General features: G+C 44.6%; 2 protein-coding genes across 8 annotated transcripts in view; one reads left to right on the top strand and one right to left on the bottom strand.

Annotated features, from left to right (window-relative positions):
• The window catches only part of Atpaf2 (ATP synthase mitochondrial F1 complex assembly factor 2), a 20,405-nt gene extending 6,575 nt beyond the window's left edge, over window positions 1–13,830 (top strand). For all 4 annotated transcript variants that reach the window (XM_048795379.1, XM_048795381.1, XM_015503479.2 and 1 more), the window contains 7 exons: window positions 4,906–4,950; window positions 5,189–5,334; window positions 6,797–6,894; window positions 8,687–8,767; window positions 10,595–10,707; window positions 11,132–11,247; window positions 13,421–13,830. In XM_048795379.1, coding sequence (XP_048651336.1) covers window positions 5,326–5,334; window positions 6,797–6,894; window positions 8,687–8,767; window positions 10,595–10,707; window positions 11,132–11,247; window positions 13,421–13,558 — 555 coding nt within the window. In that variant the 5' untranslated portion in view covers window positions 4,906–4,950; window positions 5,189–5,325 and the 3' untranslated portion in view covers window positions 13,559–13,830. The remainder of the gene's footprint in view (window positions 1–4,905; window positions 4,951–5,188; window positions 5,335–6,796; window positions 6,895–8,686; window positions 8,768–10,594; window positions 10,708–11,131; window positions 11,248–13,420) is intronic.
• A 1,464-nt stretch (window positions 13,831–15,294) lies between these two features.
• Drc3 (dynein regulatory complex subunit 3) overlaps window positions 15,295–18,924 on the bottom strand; it is a 39,309-nt gene continuing 35,679 nt past the window's right edge. For all 4 annotated transcript variants that reach the window (XM_048795353.1, XM_015503476.2, XM_048795364.1 and 1 more), the window contains 2 exons: window positions 15,957–16,088; window positions 15,295–15,583 (listed from right to left, as the gene is read on the bottom strand). In XM_048795353.1, coding sequence (XP_048651310.1) covers window positions 15,470–15,583; window positions 15,957–16,088 — 246 coding nt within the window. In that variant the 3' untranslated portion in view covers window positions 15,295–15,469. The remainder of the gene's footprint in view (window positions 15,584–15,956; window positions 16,089–18,924) is intronic.

Raw genomic sequence — 18,924 nt, 5'->3', positions numbered from 1 at the left:
TCTTAGTTACTCTCCTTATATCAAAGAAGACATTTGGCATTTGTTTTTTAGGGATTGGCTAGCTTCACTTAGCATAATCTGCTCTAATGCCATCCATTTCCCTGCAAATTCTATGATTTTGTCATTTTTTAATGCAGAGTAATACTCCATTGTGTATAAATGCCACATTTTTTTTTTATCCATTCGTCTATTGAAGGGCATCTAGGTTGGTTCCACAGTCTTGCTATTGTGAATTGTGCTGCTATGAACATCGATGTAGCAGTGTCCCTGTAGTATGCTCTTTTTAGGTCTTTAGGGAAAAGACCGAGAAGGGGAATAGCTGGGTCAAATGGTGGTTCCATTCCCAGCTTTCCAAGAAATCTCCATACTGCTTTCCAAATTGGCCGCACCAATTTGCAGTCCCACCAGCAATGTACAAGTGTGGAAAATGGTACTTTTATACATTTGGTCAGAAGAATATTTTAACAGCTATATGGAGATATAATTCACTCACCATATAGTACAATCATTTAGTATAAATTCAGTAGTTTTTAGTGTATTCATGGAGTGTCAACCATTACCACAATTTTAGAACATTTTTATCACATCCAAAAGAAATCTGCCTTTACCCCTTTCATTCCCCTAGTCCTGGGCAACCACTATTTTTGTTCCCTCCTTTGTAGATTTCCCTGTTTGGGACATTTCATATAAATAGAATGTAGTCTTTTTTAACTGGCTTTTTTCACTTAGCATGCTTTCAAAAAAGGCTTATCTGAGTCATATCACATATTAATATTCCATTCTTTTTTATTGACAAGTAACATTCTGTTGTTCAAGTATACCACATTTTTTTCATCCATTCATCCATTTATTGACATGTAGGTTATTTCTGTCCTTTATTTGTTATGGATAATGCTATTGTAAACATTTGTGTAAAAATTTTGTGTGAGTTTTTATTTCTCATAGGTATATACCTAAAGTATATTACGAGGTAAAATGGTAACCCTTTAACTTTTTAAGGACCTGCTAGACTGTTTTGTAAAGTGGCTGTATCAGGGGCTGGGGATGTGGCTCAAGCGGTAGCGTGCTCGCCTGGCATGCGTGCGGCCCAGGTTCGATCCTCAGCACCACATACAAACAAAGATGTTGTGTCCGCCGAAAACTAAAAAATAAATATAAAATTCTCTCTCCCCCTCTCCCTCCCTCCTTCCCAGTACAAACCTTAGCCCTCATTCTAGCTCTANCCCTCCCTCTCCCCCCCCACTCTCTCTCTTTAAAAAGATAAAAAATAAAAAAAAATAAAGTGGCTGTACCATTTTACATCTCCAATATTAGGGTTCCAATTTCTTTTCATCCTTGACAATGCTTGTTATTGCATATCTTTTTTAAAAAAAAAAAACATTTATTTTTTAAGTGTAGATGGACACAGCACAATGCCTTTATTTTGATGTGGTGCTGAGGATCAAACCCGGGGTCCTGCCCGTGCTAGGCGAGCGCTCTACCGCTGAGCCACAATCCAAGCCCCTGCATAATTTTTTATTATAGCCATCTTAAAAGTGTGAAGTGGTTTTGATATATATTTCCTTGATGACTAATGAGAGCAAGCATTTTTTCATGTACTTGTCCATTTGTGTATTTTCTTTGAAGAAATATCCATTCAAATCATTTGGCCATTTTTAATTGGGTTATTTACGTTTTTGTTATTGTGTTGAAGGATTTCTTTATATAATTTTAACTGAAGAATTTTGATACCTGAAAACAGCTGGTTGGAACTGTCCCAGGGTTACAGATGGAGGGATGTCTAGATTTAAAATTTCAGCTTTGAGGCTTAAGGCCCACCAGATGGCACTGTTTTAAAAGATAAAAGATGTTGCCACAGTTCTGAGACCAGCACTTCCTCTTCTTGGGGCATTGTGGGAGTTGTAGTTCCTGAGGCTTTGAATATTTCTGAAGAAAAGGCCATCCTGGAAATTGTGACTCGCAGAAAGATCACTCACTGGTCCATAAAGACTAAGATAAGAGGTTTGTATGGGGAAGTGACACAGAAGACTGCTTGTCTCTCTGTGGATTGCAGCAACTTCACAGGAAAGAGGAACCCAAAAGGACATTAATCTCCCATTCATCCCTCTTCATAGGGGCAGTTTTAACAGTTATTCTCTGCTTAACTAACCTATTTTCTTGTGGCCATCTTTTTAAATTCAGCATTGTTTCACATACCAATTTCTTTGCATCTACATAGTACACAAAACTGTCTCTGAAAAAGCAGTGTGTATGTTTTTGCCACAGATGTCTGTAAAGGGACCTTTCATACTCAATGTATATCCTGATTCTGTAGGATCCTACAAAGCTTTGCTGTTTCTTTTGTCTTTAAAGGTAGCATTCCTGTTGATGGCAGCTAATCATGTATTCAGTGAGCATTTGGAAGCTTCCTAGGCTCCTAGCTTGTCTTATGTGACCCATGGCCTTTGAGAGCCTAGGTGAATAGTCTCTGTCTTTTTGACGTTGTTGGGTGTCATGAATCCCACCAGATGAATTGTCCAGATTCCATTCATCTTTGCCTGTATGAACTCCTTACTTGGCTGTCTTTGTTCTCCTTACTGTGACTTACAAGTCCCCTTGTCTCTGCAAGTCTGGCCTCCACCACCCTCTCTGGACATTTCTAACCATTCTCTGCTGGACAGCTCCAGTCTTCTTCTGATCATCTTTTTAGTTCTCCTAACCTCGGTGCTATCCTGAAGGTCTGCACCTTCATGCAAGTTATTTCTAGTTTTGGAAACTGTTTCCACACACATCCTCCCTAAACAAATCAGTCAAGAGCTTTGGTAACTCCTGCTTCTTCTTTGGGTCACAGATGAAATCTGACTGCTTGGAGATCTTCCTGCAGCCCAGGATAAGATCAGCCTTCCTCAGTCTGTGTGTCTGTCATCCCATGTGCTCTCATCATTGTGCCTGGTTTAGTGTCTCCACTAGACAGTAAGAGCCTCAAGGGCACATCCCATCCCCAGGACTGTCTCATATCCTGGACAGTGATCAGTACTCACTGAAGTATACTTCAAGACTGGAGTGTGCCTCTCTGAATGTCAGTTCTTTTTTCAGAAGAACCCCATCTGAAACATGACCACACATGTACCTGTCTTCAAATCTGAGGACTAGGAGCCTTTGGGCTCCTTTTGCCCTTCTTCCATCTCTTTACTGTGTGGTTTTCTCCCATGTTGAGCAGTTTTGGTCTTTCCTTCCCTGCCCTTAATTCATCCTACTCCATTCCAGTTTTTTCTCATTCAGATACAGCAAAGCTGGACAGCAGAACAGAATAAAAAAAAAACTTCTCTTGGGCTGGGATTGTGGCTCAGCAGTAGAGTGCTCATCTAGCACATGCGAGGCCTTGGGTTTGATCCTAAGCACCACATAAAAATAAATAAATAAAGGTATTGTGTCCAACTACAATTAAAAAATAGATATTTTTAAAAAAATTTTAAAAAAACAAAACAAAACTTCTCTTATGTGAAACTCAGATGCCCTAGCAGTTTTTGGAGGTTCAGCCCTGTTTAGTCAACTTTTGCCCCAGTTTACTCCTCTAGTGCCAGTCTCAGGCCCATTTCCCAGACCTGCACTGGGCAGTGTGTTTGTGTGCTCACTGGCATGTGGCACTGTCAGCTGGCACTTCCTGCTTACTTAGGGAAAATCCTTCCCAGTGTTGAGTCAGAGCACTGCCCAGCCAGGGCATCAGAAAACACAAGGGACATAGCCTAGATACCTTGATACAGACCAAAGACAGGAAAGAAGGCCTCAGACCCATGTCTAACCTGCAATTTGAATAAGACCAGACACCAGATAAGATAGGGAAACTAAAAAACTCTGCGGTGGTAGAATCCTATTTTGGTGTCAAATGTGTGATAGGATCAGTGTTATGATTTCAGATGAGTGGTAAATTGTGCCAGATCACCTGGGCAGCCAGATCTGATCAACTTAAAAAAAAAAAAAAGACAAAGATTTTTATCTGTTAGTCATTATTATATCCCGAGTGCCTAGAATAGCATCTGACACATAGTGGGCATAGTTTTGTGGGAAAAACTTTGGCCCTTAAGTTTACTATAAGTCACAATGGAAATGCAGTTTTGGTTTTTCCATATTTAAGGATTAACAATGACAAATGAGATGTAATTAAATAACCAATATGATGTGGAAAACCTAAAAATAATATGTTTGGAGTAAAACCACATGCCTTCTCTCCATTACCCTTTCCCCCTAGTATGCATACATACCAGGTTTTTCAGAATTTTCATAAAGAAAACATAGAACACAGACTTTCCCCATTCTTGAAGGAAATGTTTAAAGTTCCTGTTGAATACACAAGCAAGCTGGTTAATTAGGTTAATTAATTGGAGAGGGAAGATGGGAAATGCTCCTGGGAGCTTTACTTTCTGCCTGTGTACCACACACACACGCACATGTGCACACACTCTGGCTTCTCAGTTATTCCTTCTTACAGACATTAGAGTCTTGTCTGAAAGACTCTGGCTTTAGACACCAACTTTAGATTTGGTTGTGTTATGCTGGTCCCAGAAGGGCGGGAGGTGGTGGTGAGCGTACTTGTTATCTAAAGCAGAAGGTGTTGGAAATCTGTCAGGTCACACAGTCTGCAGCTCCAAGAAGCCCCTGATCAGACTTGCCCTTGGGCTGGGAGACTGGCAGAGGCATGACCAGCATGTCCCATTCCTTCCTCATCTCTAGAGAGCAGATGCTTCCCTCCCCCCAGCTTTAATCAGAAGTCGTTGATTACACTGCAGAGTAGGGCAGACCTTGAATGGTGATATGAAAATCAAGGCAATCAATCAGCATTAGCAGTAATGGTGCAAGCTGGTCTTATAGCCCTGTGAGCCCACTTGACGTTATTTTAAATGCCTTTCTAAAAAATCTTTCTTACAGAAAGGAAGAGGTTTTATCAGAATGTCAGCATCACACAGGGTGAAGGTGAGTGTCTAAAATTTTGACGGCCTCCTTTTTTTTTTTTTTTTTTTGTGAATGGTTGGAAACATTTTTCATCTCCAGCTGGTTCAGTGGCGAGATTATCCTTCGCACTTTTGTCAGATACGTTTCCGTAAGGGACTCAGAGTTGTCTTTGTCTGCATCAATTCAAGTGGCTAAAATTAGGAATGGTCACCCGATTCCACTTCACAATCCCTGAGAGTGTTTTATTTGATCTTTCAAGGTGGCTTTGAGATAAATCTGGACCACAGGAAGCTGAAAACTCCCCAAGCCAAGCTCTTTACGGTCCCCAATGAGGCCTTGGCTATCGCAGTGGCCACTGAATGGGACTCCCAGCAGGATACCATCAAGTTCTACACCATGCACCTGGTAACAAGTTCACAGCACCAGCTTACACCTTGACACCTGTGAGGGGCTTCCAGACTACCTGGCAAGATTTAGACCCCTTTTCAAATTGTGACATGTCCCTGGGGATAGGCCTCTGTGGGCCTGGGCTGCAGCCACACTCACCTTCTCTCAGTCATCGAATAGGCCAACCTCTTTCTCTATCTGGCCTGGACAACTGCGGTTCCCTCTGCTTGGAACACCATGCTAGGTGGCCTGTTCCTCCTCTGTTCAGGACAGATGTCACCTTTGCTGACTGTCCAGCTCTCTTATTTTTGATTCTAGCAGCTGGCCATTTATTACAGCAGCTGGCCATTTGTTTCCTCAGCACTTAGTGTGTAATGATCTGCTTTATGTTTGCATGTTTATTGTCTCTCTCTTCTGCTGCACGTCTGCAGGGGCCGTCTCTCTTATTCACGAGCTCCAACAGGAAGTTTAGATGGTACCAAAAAATATTGGTTGGGTGCAGGAACCAGAAAGGCAGGTAGGTAAGACGAGGAAGACTCTGTGTAGAGATAGCCCCCAATCCACACACACAGGTGGATCACTGAGGCACAAGGATGGCAGAGGAGGGAACAGAGTCTGCCAGACTCATTAGGTTCAGCCTCTGTAGCCCCCACATTGTGACCTTGGGCACCATGTCCCCCATCTGTAAAAGATGAGTGGTAAAAGAACCCACCCCAGAGTTGTGGGCTGGATTGTGATGAGATAACACATAGAAAACACTTAGCATGGTCCCTGAAGTAGGGCAGGCACTCAGTCAATATGAGTTAGTTGTTCTCATCGTGGTCATTGTTTGCTTGACATACAAACCCAGGGGGCTTCCCCGCAACATCACAGCCCTCTGAGTTAGCACCTGCTCTCTGGCTGTCTGATGAAATGAGGGTGTTAGGGCTACAAACAAATAGTTTGAGTAACTTAAGAAACCTATTGTTGGTAAGGCAAACCTGGCATAATAATCTTGATCCCCGTTTGGATCATTTTTTTTTCTTTCTAAGGTGTTATGGGAGCCATCTGGTAAATGCTTTGAGTTTTCTGATTGCTTACATGTCTTATTTATTGTATCTGATGATGTATTTCACCTCTCTTTGCCCCAGTTTTCACATTTTTAAAATGGGTATAATAGTACCTGCTCCAAATTGTTGTTGTGGGATTAAGTTAAACATAGCAGAGCCTGGCAATAAAGAGCAGGAGACCTTGGGGACATTCCCTAATCCAGGGCTATGAGAGTCCCATGAGTCCCTTTGAGCACACACATAGCTTTAAGCATGGGTCCTGGCTCTTGGATGCTCTCTGTGAATATGCTGCTGCCAGGCCTCTGAAAACACTTGGGGTTGAGAACACTTTGGTTCTCACTCTGCTGCATCATATGGAGTGTCCTCAGGAGAGCAGAGCTTTTGTCTGGGACTGGCAGGTGGTGATGGGACACTTTCTGCTTTTGATTCAGACCACATTGTGCAACACATCCTTGGACAACCCAACCCAACGCAACAAGGATCAGCTGATCCAGGCAGCTGTGAAGTTTCTGGACACTGACACCCTCTGGTAATTGACATTTAGATGAGCAGTCCCCTTGGGCCATGCAAGTCCCCTGGGCTATTTTGACTCATTTGCCCAGAGAGTTCTTGGTAGAAGAGGCAGGCCCTTTCCTGTATCCTCACAAGGTGGACAGGTTCCTGTTCCAGCTTATTTGACTGGCCCCAGCTGCTCTGCAGATCCTTAGGAGGAAGACTTCTCAGGCTACTAGAACATGGAGTGTTCCTTGGGTTGGGGTCGGCAGGGAGGAGGTGCATGTAGCTCTTACAGGTTCCAGCACCATAGCTCGCTTGCCAGTCCCCACCAGGGTCTCTGACCCTGACTTGTGCCCACTAGCACATTCTTGGGTTGGCTTCCCTGCCATTACAGATGGTGATAGTCGGGATCTAAACTCCTCTAGTTCTCAATTCTCCATTTGTGTCTATGTTCTTTGACTAATTGGCCAGTGATATTTGGCTAATTGTGCAGGAAGCAGAACAAAAACATTCAACTTAGCTCAGGGAAAAAAAAGCATTCTTGCCAGGTGTGGTGGCACACACCTGTAATCCCAATGACTTGGGAGGCTGAGGCAGGCGGATCACTTAATTTGAGGCCAGCCTCAGCAACTTAGCGAGACCCTATCTCAAAAATAAAAAGGGATAAATATGGCTGGCATAGTGGTGCATGCCTGTAATCCTAGAGGCTTGAGAGGCTGAAGCAGGAGAATTACGAGTTTAAAGCCAGCCTCAGCAACTTAGTGAGGCCCTAAGTAACTCATGAGACCTTGTCTCTAAACAAAACACAAAAAGGGCTGGGGATGTGGCTCAGTGGTCAAGTGCCTCTGGATTCACTCTGCAGTACCAAAAAAAAAAAAAGTGTGTGTGGGGTGCTAGGGATATAATCTTCAGACCCCCCAAAAGGGAGGTTCTTGAAAACTGTACAGGAGTCCTGACAGAAATGAAGGAATATCAAACCACCAGGGAAACAGCTTGAGGATCCTAGAAGCCAGAGCTCCTACCATCTCCTCCCTGCTGGTTGTGGGTTGGGTAGAGGCAGGAAAGTCCCTCCACTCATCTGCACCTCCTAGCAAGAAGCCCAGCTCCTCCAGACACTCATGACCTCTTTGCTTCCCTCTGCTTACATGAGAATGTGACTTTCCATAGTGCCCCTGGGGTTCCTGTCCCATGAGGCTTTGCAGCTCAGCTCCCCTCAACTGACTCATCTCTGCATCCCTTGGTTTAAACAAGTGGCACAGCCTGGCTTCTAGGTTGGTTTTCTCTGGTCAAGCCTCCATGCCAAGAGGTGGGTGGGCTCCTGTGGTCCTGTGGCCAAGAGCACGGTGTCTTGGAAGGGGGAAGGCAGGGATGCTATTATTGAGTTGCTGGCATAGTGTTCATATCCAGTGGCTCTGGATCCCAGGTTGCAATTATTAGGTTGCATCTGTTTTCCATTAACACTAATGTGGTACTGCAAACTTGGACCTGTCAAAATATTGGGGAGTATTCAGGACGGTGGTTCACAAACTCAAACTTAAATTAGGATGCCCTAGAAGGTTTTTTAAAATGTTGGGCCCCACCCCAAAGGTCTGATTTCAGTAGATATGGGAAGTGGCCTGAGAATGTACTTTGCTTACAAGTACCCAGGGAAGGCCGATGCTGCTGGCCCTAGGGCCACACTTGGAGAACCACGGCTTTAGGGGACAAGACTTGGGGCACTGGATTGGTGGTGGAAATGGTTTTGCTGTTGCCCTGTGTTCTTCCTTTTCTATCACTGAATGTCGGAATTGTACTTTTTTATTAAGTGATTTTTTACAATGAATTAGCTACAGAGTGGAAGAGCCAGAGACATTAGTGGAACTTCAAAAGAATGAATGGGATCCAATCATAGAATGGGCCGAGAAAAGGTAAGATGCACAGCCCCACAGAGAACATTGAGTGGGCCTGGTTTGGGCAGCATGCTGGCAGGTGTCCCAGGTACCCAATGCCCTTAGCTAGCCAGCTTTCTGAGTTCAGAGTGCCTTAGAAGTCAGCTCCCATTAGATGTCTGGGGATAGGGTCCCCTTGGAAAAATATGTTCCTCAAATTCATGTCAGTCACCATTCACTGAGCACCTATTACAGAGCATATTGTATCTCATAGGGGCAACTCTGGGTCCTTAGGAAGTACCAGAGACCCCAGGCCCCCTTCCTACACATGTCAGACCAGCAGTGTTGGTTTGAGTCCCAGCTCTGCCACTATTAGCCATTTGACTTTGGACTAGTAAGTTGATCTCTCTGATCTTCAATTTCCTTGTTTGTAAAGGGGGTTAGTCTTTCCTACCTCAAGGTGTCAGGAAGAGTCAGTGATAAAGGTAGTGCTTAGCGTCCTGCAGGGCACACAGTAAATGCAATTACTATACATTTATGTGTATATACTAAACAGTTTGTTTGTAAGATTATGTGTACACATGGAGAAAAATCAGGGTAGTTTTCTACAAAATTATAGGTAACATCCTGTGGATTTGGAATTGATGATACCCAATATTTTTTCTTGACAGGAAGACTCTTGAGTGCAAAATTGAATAGATATTGATGTGGTGGCAAAATAAATTCCATTTCATTTCAAGAGAAATGTGGAAGGGCTGATGTCCATGGCACGGCCTTATCCATAGTATCTTGTATTTTTTTGATGAGGTTCAGCAGTCTGTCCCATTCCACCAGTCTGTCACATTCATCTGCTACATGTTTCCTGTGTGCTCACAGTAGGTTTTAAAGGGAAAGGCAGAACTGGAATTCTCTAGGAGCAGATAAAATGTAGCAGTTATGTTAAAAGAAATGTGACAATATAGTGCCATTTTAGAATAACACTAATTGAGGTGCCTGGAGATCTTTGCAGTAGTACAGAATCATCAAGTGTTTGTGGCAGTTGAGATATCCAATCTTTAATAGTTCCCAGAAAAATCTAGCCTTTTCCTACATTCAGTCTGTATTATTAGAAATTTTGTAGGGATATTTTTTAAACAATAGAAAAAAATCCAGTGATATATGAAAGAATTACAAAAATTATTTTTACTCCATTATGTATGTTTTTCCTATGTTCTATATATTTATGATGTGTGTGTGTGTGTGTGTGTGTGTGTTTGCTGGACCCCAGAGCCTCATGCATGCTAGGTGCTGCCTCTACTATTGAACCACACCCCAGCCTGTTGTTGATTATTCCTGAACATGCCTCTTCTCTTGAAGTCAGTTCATGACTCCGAAATCACAGATGAAAACCAAAGCCTTGAATACTGTAGAGTCTTAATATATGGAAAAAATAATTGAGCGATACAGGACATATACAAACATTATTTTAAGGAAAATGCTATTTAAAAGAAATCTTTTATGGCCTCAAATGTGCAAAAGTTTTTTTTTAAAGATTTAAAGAACAGGTTACCTACACGTTTGATGAAGATTCCAGGCAATTGAGTTAGTGTTTCAGGTCCCTGCATCTAACTGAGCTCCTGTTCACAGGAATCAGCAATGCAACTTCATTTAGGGTAGTTTCTTGCTTGCTTTTCTTTGCTTTTGAGGGTTAGAAAATTAGGCCAGGAGGCCACATAGGGGACGTTACTTCCAGAGTCCTTAAGACTAGCCCCTTGACCACATGCCCTGAAGGGGTATATACATACTCAGTAGTTTGCTTGCAGTGAAAAACTGGGCTGCTTTTGGGACACAGCATGCCAGGGACATGTTGCAGCCTTTTCCTTTCAGATATGGTGTGAAGATTGGCTCCTCCACCAGCATAATGGGACCTAGCATCCCTGCACAGACGCAGGAGGTGCTCACCAGCCACCTGGCATCTTACAACATGTGGGCCTTACAAGGTATGCACTGAGGTTCCATGGGCCTGAGGGCAGGTGTGATACAAGTGATACCACCCCGTTAGCTCAGCTCCAGGCTCACACCCTTCCAGCAGAAAGTAGGGTTTCTATTTTCCAACAGAAGCCTCAAGTTCTCATCTCCTTGGCCCGACCATCTGTGAAACAAGTCATTGGGTAGGAGTTTGGGGGAGATATACTGATTAGCAAGGATCAGGTCATGTTCTCACCCAGGGACGAGCAGAGGTGGGTCACCTTGAGGAAGGCCAGAAGAGTGGGCTAAACCCCAGGTGGGCCCTGGGTCGATCTCCCACTCCTGGCACCTTTGCCCCATTTACTCCTATTCTTATAAAAGGTGCAAGGACTCACAAGGAATTAGGCTGTAGCAACTGCCCTGTTTTGTATCCTGATGTGGTTTGTGTCCCTGCAGGGATTGAGTTTGTAGTGGCCCAACTCAAGTCCATGGTGCTGACCTTGGGTCTGATTGACCTACACCTGACTGTGGAGCAGGCTGTGCTGCTGTCACGCCTAGAGGAGGAATACCAGGTGAGGTGCCACATCTTGGGTCCCCATCTCACCCCTTCCTAATACACACCAACCTATGTGGGGTGTGGCCAACCTATCTGAATTTTTTTTTTCTACAGTAGAGGGGATTGAATCCACGGGTGCTTTCCTACTGAGCTACATCCCCAACCTGCTTCTTCCTCTTTTTTTTTTTTTTTTTTTTTGAGATAAGGTCTTGCTAAATTTCCCAGACTGGCCTTAAACTGCGATCCTCTTGCCTCAGCCTCCTGAGTAGCTGGGATTACAGGCATCTGAAATGTTTTTATGTAAACCTGGGCTTTATTATTTTTATGTACATACAGAAATCAAAACTAAGGACCAATAAAAGCATTATTGGGGCTAGGTTTATGGCTCAGTGGTAGAGCACTTGCTTACCATGCTCAAGGCCCTGGATTCCATCCCCTACACCACAAGGAAAAAATGTGAAAAATGCTCAGCATTCCCCTCACATCCCCTTCTCATTAGTCTGATTAGGTGAAGGCTGTGCTTGGCTGTGCTTCTCTCATTCTACATATGGGGAAACTGAGGCACTAGGTCATACCTCTGGCAAATGTTCTAGTTGGGATTTGAACCCAGGACTGAGTGACTATAGGACCAAGGCCTCAGCTCTCACTCTGTGCCTGAGAGTTCATAGGCCTCATATGCCCTGTAGAGCAGGCCCTGTTGAAATGACTGAGGACCTGCTTGTGCTCTTAAGTCAGTGAAGCAATTACATCTTGACATTTCATCTGACCAACAAAGGAGCATGGGGGTAGCCACTGTTTGTACACAAGTTTTCATTTAATGGGCTCAGAATTAAGGTTTTGCTGTACTGTTGTATGCATTTTTTAACTGAAAATTATGTGGTCCTTGTAGTCGTTTTGTTCCTGATGATGTTATTCCTCAAACCTCAGGTTAATTGCTATTATGAATTGGTTCCTAGTGTGATAAAAACCTTTTTGGAATGTTTAGTTTTCTGCTCGGATAAATGCCAGAGACAAAGCCATTTCTGTATAGCAGAAAAGCCTACTCATTCTCTAGCTGTCAGAACCAATTTCATGGGAAAGGGGTGACCTGTAAGGGTTGTGGGGTTGCTGGGGAGCCAAAAACCTGGGTTCCTGTCTGGGCTCTGCTTTTGACCATGGGACCCATGCCAGCCTATCGTCCTGAATTTTGCAATCCTGCATAACCAGGATTATGGATTTGATGGTATAAATTGAAGGTAAAAATGCCCTTCAGCTACTATATTATAGTTGTGCAAATTGCGATTGGATAAGCCAGAAATGCAGATAGCTTGCGTTGAGTGGCAGATTCTGCCGGGAGGGAGCCAGCAGGCTCAGATTGGAGTCACATTGATGTCTGGACAGCCCCAGTGTGCCCAGAGTTTCCTCCCTCTTTTCAGAGTCCTGGAGAACATGTACAGAGCAGAGACCTCTGCAGTATAGTAGCTCTCCAGGAGTCAGAACTGAGGCTACATGTGGCCTTGCTTGATTTATTTATGCCACCCACATGGAGGATACTTGCAGCCCTGCATGGCAACACAGCTCATAGAAGATGACAGTTTGAGTGCTTGCCTAGCATGCATGAGGCCTTGGGCCTGGGTTTAATCTCCAGCATCACAGACCAAAAGAAGTAGGGGGGGGAGTTGCAGGATGACAGTTGGCAGGCCACCTCACATAAACCTCCTAGTAGGAAGTGTGGGATAAGGGATAGTACACAGGTCAGGCTGCCTCTGCGGGACCTGTGTGGTCTGGTTTAGCCACTGGCCCTAGGACTGGATATACTACTCCCAGACCACCCACACCCCAGAGAGAACAGGGCCTGCCCTGGCCACCTGGGTGTTCTTTTTTCTCGGTACTGGGGACTAAACTGAGGAGCACTCTGCCACTGAGCTGTCTCCCCACCCCTTTATTCATTTTATTTTGCAATAGAGTCTCACTCTAAGTCGCCCACAATAGCCTTGATCTTGTGATCTTCCTGCCTAAGCCTCCAGAGTAGTTGGGATTACAGGTGTGCACCACCACACCTGGCTTACTGGGTGTTACTCCATGCATCCACTTGTTTTGGTAAGATTAGAGCCTGCTGCCTTCAGCCCAGAGATGGGATTGAAATGTGGCTTAGGCCAGCAGGCTACAGGTCTAGCCATTTACCCAGCCTTGTCTTGTCCTCCTCTCAGATCCAGAAATGGGGCAACATTGAGTGGGCCCATGATTACGAGCTGCAGGAACTGAGGGCCCGTACTGCTGCTGGCACCCTCTTCATCCACCTCTGCTCCGAGAGCTCCACGGTCAAGCACAAGCTCCTGCAGGAGTGAGGCCTGGACTACTGGATGGAGCCTGCCGTGTTCACATTTCCCCAGCCTGGGACATCTCGGACCACACCTACAGGGCTCCCCTCACCTTTGGGGCTTAACCTTGCTCAGCATCACCCTGAGATGTCCCCGAGACACACAGTGATTGTCTGAAGGTCAGCCTGATTGCAACCTGGGGGGCCCCTGACCTAGCCAGCTGTGAGTGAGGGGGATGAATTGTACAAATGACTTTCTCTTGATCCTGAGTTTATTAAAAATTTCTTCACCCATTTTCATCTGCGTCTCTACATTTCTCCATTCTTGTTTTGTCACCAAGGTTGAACAGCTTATCTTCCATGGCACATTTTAATATCTGCTGCCCATGGTCAGGAGCTTCATGCTGGGGAAACAATCATGTCACCAACAGACAACTCTATTTGTGTCTTCAGTCCTCAGCCTAAAGGCTTTTTTCCCCCTCATTTTCATCAAACAGTCTTTTGAAAGTGAGTTCTTCTTGGTCTAAACTGGTTGTTTCCATTTTTTCCTACTGTTCTAGGGGAAAAAAAAAGATTTACTCTTGAAAATAGAAAGTATAGTGGTTTCTGGGTTAAAAGTCAGATGGTTCTGGCAAGGCCACCTGATATACACTGCTTTTAGTCTGGTTCTAGAATGTCCCCCAAAGGCCCGTGCTTTCCAGACTTGTTCCCCAGAGTGGCATTGTTGGGAGGTGGAACCTTAAGAGATGGGAACTAGAGAGAGGTGTTTAGGTCATTGTGGATGTGCCTTTGAGAGGGGTGTGGGACTCCAGCCCCTTCCTCTTCCTCTCTTGCTTTCTGGCCAGAGGTGAGCAGTTTTGTTCTACCTTGCACTCCTGTCACGATGTGCTGCCTCACCACAGGCTCCAAATCAATAAGGCCAACCAACCATGGACTGGACCCTCTGAAACTGTGAGCCAAAATAAACCTTTTCTATTTATAAATTGTTTATCTCAGCTATTTGTTATAGTGACAGAGAGCTGACTATGCACATTTCTGCTCATCTTCCACATGGTAGTCCTGAGTGTCCCCCAACACCGCCACCTCCATGGTCCTAGCAGGCCATGGAGTGGTAGCAGGTACCATTTCCTGGTACCAGGTTCAGTGGAAGAGCAGTAGGGAGAGTGTAGGCCTCATAGCAGACTCTGAGCTCCATGTCTTCACATGTTTATATAATAAAATGTCATTACCCCTGGTCACAGGGCATTGACCCCATGCTCCTCTATTTCACACACACACACTCTGAACCCCTCAACGATACTCCAAGGAGGTACTGTCACAGATGAAGGTCAGGCAGCAAAGGTGACGTCATAGGGCTAGGATGGCCAGCCTGCACCCTTAACTCCTGGAGGGTCATTGGGTCCCTATAGCCAAGCACTGAGCCATAGGGAGCCATGTCCTTTGCCTTGGAGGGCTGGCCCAGCCCCCAGCATTGAGGTGGGAACCTTGGCCTCCCTTGCCTCTCTGGTCCTCAGCACCCAAAGAGGGGAGGGCTATGTGCACATCTGCAGCGTGTTCTGGGTACCAATAAGGGAACAGCACTCAACAGACATCTGCTATTCTGTCACAATCATACCTCCAGCTAACCACTGGCCATCTTGGGACCCACTCTTATTGACTGGCCAGAGACTGCTATTCCCCCTCATCTTTTTTCTTGTTCACATATAGATGTGGATATTCTCTCTCTCTCTCTCTTTCTCTCTCTCTCTAAGAATAGGAGAAAGGTGACATAAATCCTTTATTTTTCTCTGTATTCGGAACTTTTTCCACGGGTGGGGGAGGAGTAATGTCAAGAGGAGACTTGGGTTAGGAATTTCCAGTAACTCTCCCCAGACGGTTGGTAAATTGAGCCCACTCCTCAGGTAGGGCTGTCGCATATTTTGAAGAGGACCCCTGGCATCTAATCTACGATATCGACACATTCCAGGTTGTCCAGCTCGTTCTGCATGTGGTCAATGTATTGCTTGATTTCTTTCACTCGCTTGCGGTTCCTCGTGATCTCATCCTTGTGAATCTGGGGATAGAAATCAAAGCCCAGGGCCTTCAATCAGATAATTGGTTAATATCTTTTACTGAAGCGAGTTTGAGGGAAAGAAAAATTGTTCTTTGAAATCTCCATAGTTTCCATGCCTCATTTACTTCAGAGCCTCCTTGTGTTCAGCTGATCTCTGAGCTATATTCGATGTAGGAGTTAGAGAAATGATGAAGCACGTGGGTTTGAAAGTCTCTGACCGAGCAACCCTAAGTTTTCACTGTGGAAATCTGTAATCCTTAACTATTTCTTTGTCTGTTTTGTTCCTCATAGAAAACAGTAAGATCCCCATTCGCTCTGGCTGGTAGCTAGAAAAGTTGGCCCAGCTTGCTAGGATGGGTTGGCATTTACTCACTTTGTCTACTAAGTGTGTACACCAAGAGTTGACCCTGGTCACCAGCTCATCTTCTCGATTGTCAATCTTCAGAAGGTGGATGTCATGCGATGCCCCAACAGCATTAACAACCGTGTCTTTGTCGATAAAAAGCTGGTGAGTGAGAAGGCCCAAATGAAACTGTGCATGTCACTATGTCCTAAATACAAAATGAGGGGGTTGAATAGAAAAGGGACCCCTGGGAGTCTCCTGGCTGTGCAGGCCGCACCTGGTAGAGAACCTTACCTTTGTATCGGTGTGCTTTGTGCCTGCTCATTTCAGGTGGCAGCCACTTCCCTGACCAGGACAGTGGCAGGTGTTACTCTGCAATCCTCACTGGGAGCATGTTTTCTCCAGGGAGAAGGCAGATGGCTGCCCAGGGCAACCCCACTCAGGACATCTGTTCTCACAAAGCATCTCTCTCAGGGGTTTTCAAGTCTGACTTGCCCCAAACCCCTGGGAAGTATGAGGCTGGCCAGAGATCCTGAGGCTGCTCCAAGGACAGCAGGCCCTGCAAACCTGGGGCGTTCACCCCTTATTTGTCATTTCACTGCCTCTCGCGTCAATAAAAGCAAATCTTGGACACTATTTGGGGTCTCCTTCTGCCTTCTCTTGTTCCTGACCTTGTTCACTGCCTTGTAAAAAGTTGTTACAACCAACCATCCTCTAGAAGGCCTGGCTGGTCTTCGGTGTCAACAACTGTAGCTGTCTGTGCCTGGAGTGGTTGAAAATGGAGCGCAGAGCAGGGAGAAGGTTGCTGAAGCACTTAGTAAGCAGCTGCTTCCATTTTGAATCAGAGGTACTTTGTGATGCCAAGAATAGCAAAGGACCTCAATTTTTGTTATAGGGAGGGCTTCAGATGGAATGCATACAGGCAGAGTATCTCTTGTCTGAAATGTTTTACATTCTGTAGTTATGGAGATTTGGGGAATATTTGCATAGAATTTTGAGATTCCCACTTGGAAAATCTGAAATCCGAAATGCTCCAAAACCCATTGTGGATTTTTGAATCAGGGATGCTCAACCTGTACTGGGTTTTTTGTTTCCTCTCACCACCACCACCACCACCATAGTAGCATTTAACATAATGGTCTCCAAACTATGTTTTGTGGAATTTTTTTTTTTTTTGTACCAGAGATTGAACCCAGCACCAATTAACTACTGAGCCACATTCAGAGCCCCCCCCCCTTTTTTTTAAATTTTGAGACAGGGTCTCACTACGTTGCTAAAGCTGACTTTGAATTTATGATTCTCCTGCCTCAGCTTCCTGGGCCACTGGGATTATAGGCATGTGCCGTCACTTCTGACTGTTCTGTGGAATCTTGAGCTATTAATATTTCTGCTCTTTGCAGGTATTTTTTGGTCAAACACAAATGAGAAAGCCAATACCTCTAGGCCCCAAATGAAGATTTTACAGGAGACAAAGTATCCTGAAGGCTCTGCAAAGGCCTGCAGAAAATAAACCATTTTAACTTTGTTTTTCTTGGTTTTCCTATTTATTTGACCACCAACCCCATTTCAGAATAATGTCTATGGGATGCAAGTTTTCTACAGAATCCCATGTGGGAAAAGCCAGGTTAGCTAATGTGGGGAAAGAGGTGACTGTGGGACCAGTTGGCATAGTCCCATGGGAGAAATGACTAGCGGTTATTAAGTTCTTACCCTGTTTGTACAAGGTCCTAGGCCAGACTCTGGGAAGGGCTCAGAGATGTGTAAAACTTGCCTACAATAAGCCTCCGTCAGTGTGCTCAAGAGTTAGAGGCCAGGTATTTTAGAAATAGCAATAGCCATATCAACTCCTCATTAAAATTTTCTCACTCTAACATTCTAAAAAGTGAGTTGTAGTCGGGCTGGAGCTGGTAGCTCAGTGGTGGAGCGCTTGCCTTGCACATGTGAGGCACTGGGTTAGATCCTCAGCACCACATAAAAATAAATAAACAAAATAAAAATATTGTGTCTAGGGGCTAGGGATGTGGCTCAAGCGGTAGCGAGCTCGCCTGGCATGCGTGCGGCCCGGGTTCGATCCAAAGCACCACATACAAACAAAGATGTTGGGTCCGCTGAAAACTAAAAATATTTAAAAATTCTCTCTCTCTCCCTCTCTCACACACTCTCTCTTAAAAAAATATCGTGTCTATCTATAACAATAAAAAAATAAAAGTGAGTTATAATGGTTCTCTCTCTTTTTTTTTTTTTTGGTGCTAAGGATTGGGATTGAACCCAGGGCCTCATATGTGCTAGGCAAGTGCTCTACCACTGAGCTACATCCCCAGTCTGAATTGTAGCTATTTTCTTCGGCCACACAGGAAAATAATCCTCCTGAGTTTGAACATATAGAAAATGGCTTTGGAGGCTCTGAGAAGCAAGAGAAATTGAAGTCTGCTTAGAAACATGAGTTAGAATTGGTGATCAAAAACTGGTGTGCCATTTGCAAAATGCAAACAGAAAGAATCTGGCTTAAAGAAATTCTTATGGCTTTTTCTTTTTGTTTTTGTTCTTGAGGGGGGGTCTATGTTGCCAAGGCTGACTTCAAACTCCTGGGCTCAAGCAATTCTTCTGCTTTGTCCTCCCAAGCAGTTGAAACTATAGATATGTACCAACGTGCTTAGCTGAGAGATTCTGTAGAAATTCAAATGGCAAGTTCTTTCTGGATTTGGGGTGGTCTAGGGTGGTGGTCATTTCAGTTTTCTCTCTTGAAATAATTCTTATGGGCAGAATCTTTTATATTCCATTGGGTGTGGTGGCACACACCTATAATCCCAGTGGCTTGGGAAGCTGAGACAGGAGGATCGCAAGTTCAAAGCCAGCCTCAGCAACTTAGTGAGTCCCTGAGCAACTCAGTGAGACTCTGTCTCAAAATAAAATATAAAAAATGGTTGGGGAGGGGCTGGGGCTATAGCTCAGTGACAGAGCACTTAGCTAGCACAGGTCAGGCACTGGGTTCAAGCCT

Source organism: Marmota marmota, unplaced genomic scaffold (genome assembly GCF_001458135.2).
Source record: "Marmota marmota marmota unplaced genomic scaffold, marMar, whole genome shotgun sequence".
Taxonomy (NCBI): Eukaryota; Metazoa; Chordata; class Mammalia; order Rodentia; family Sciuridae; genus Marmota; species Marmota marmota.
This window is presented reverse-complemented; position numbering and strand designations above follow the sequence as displayed.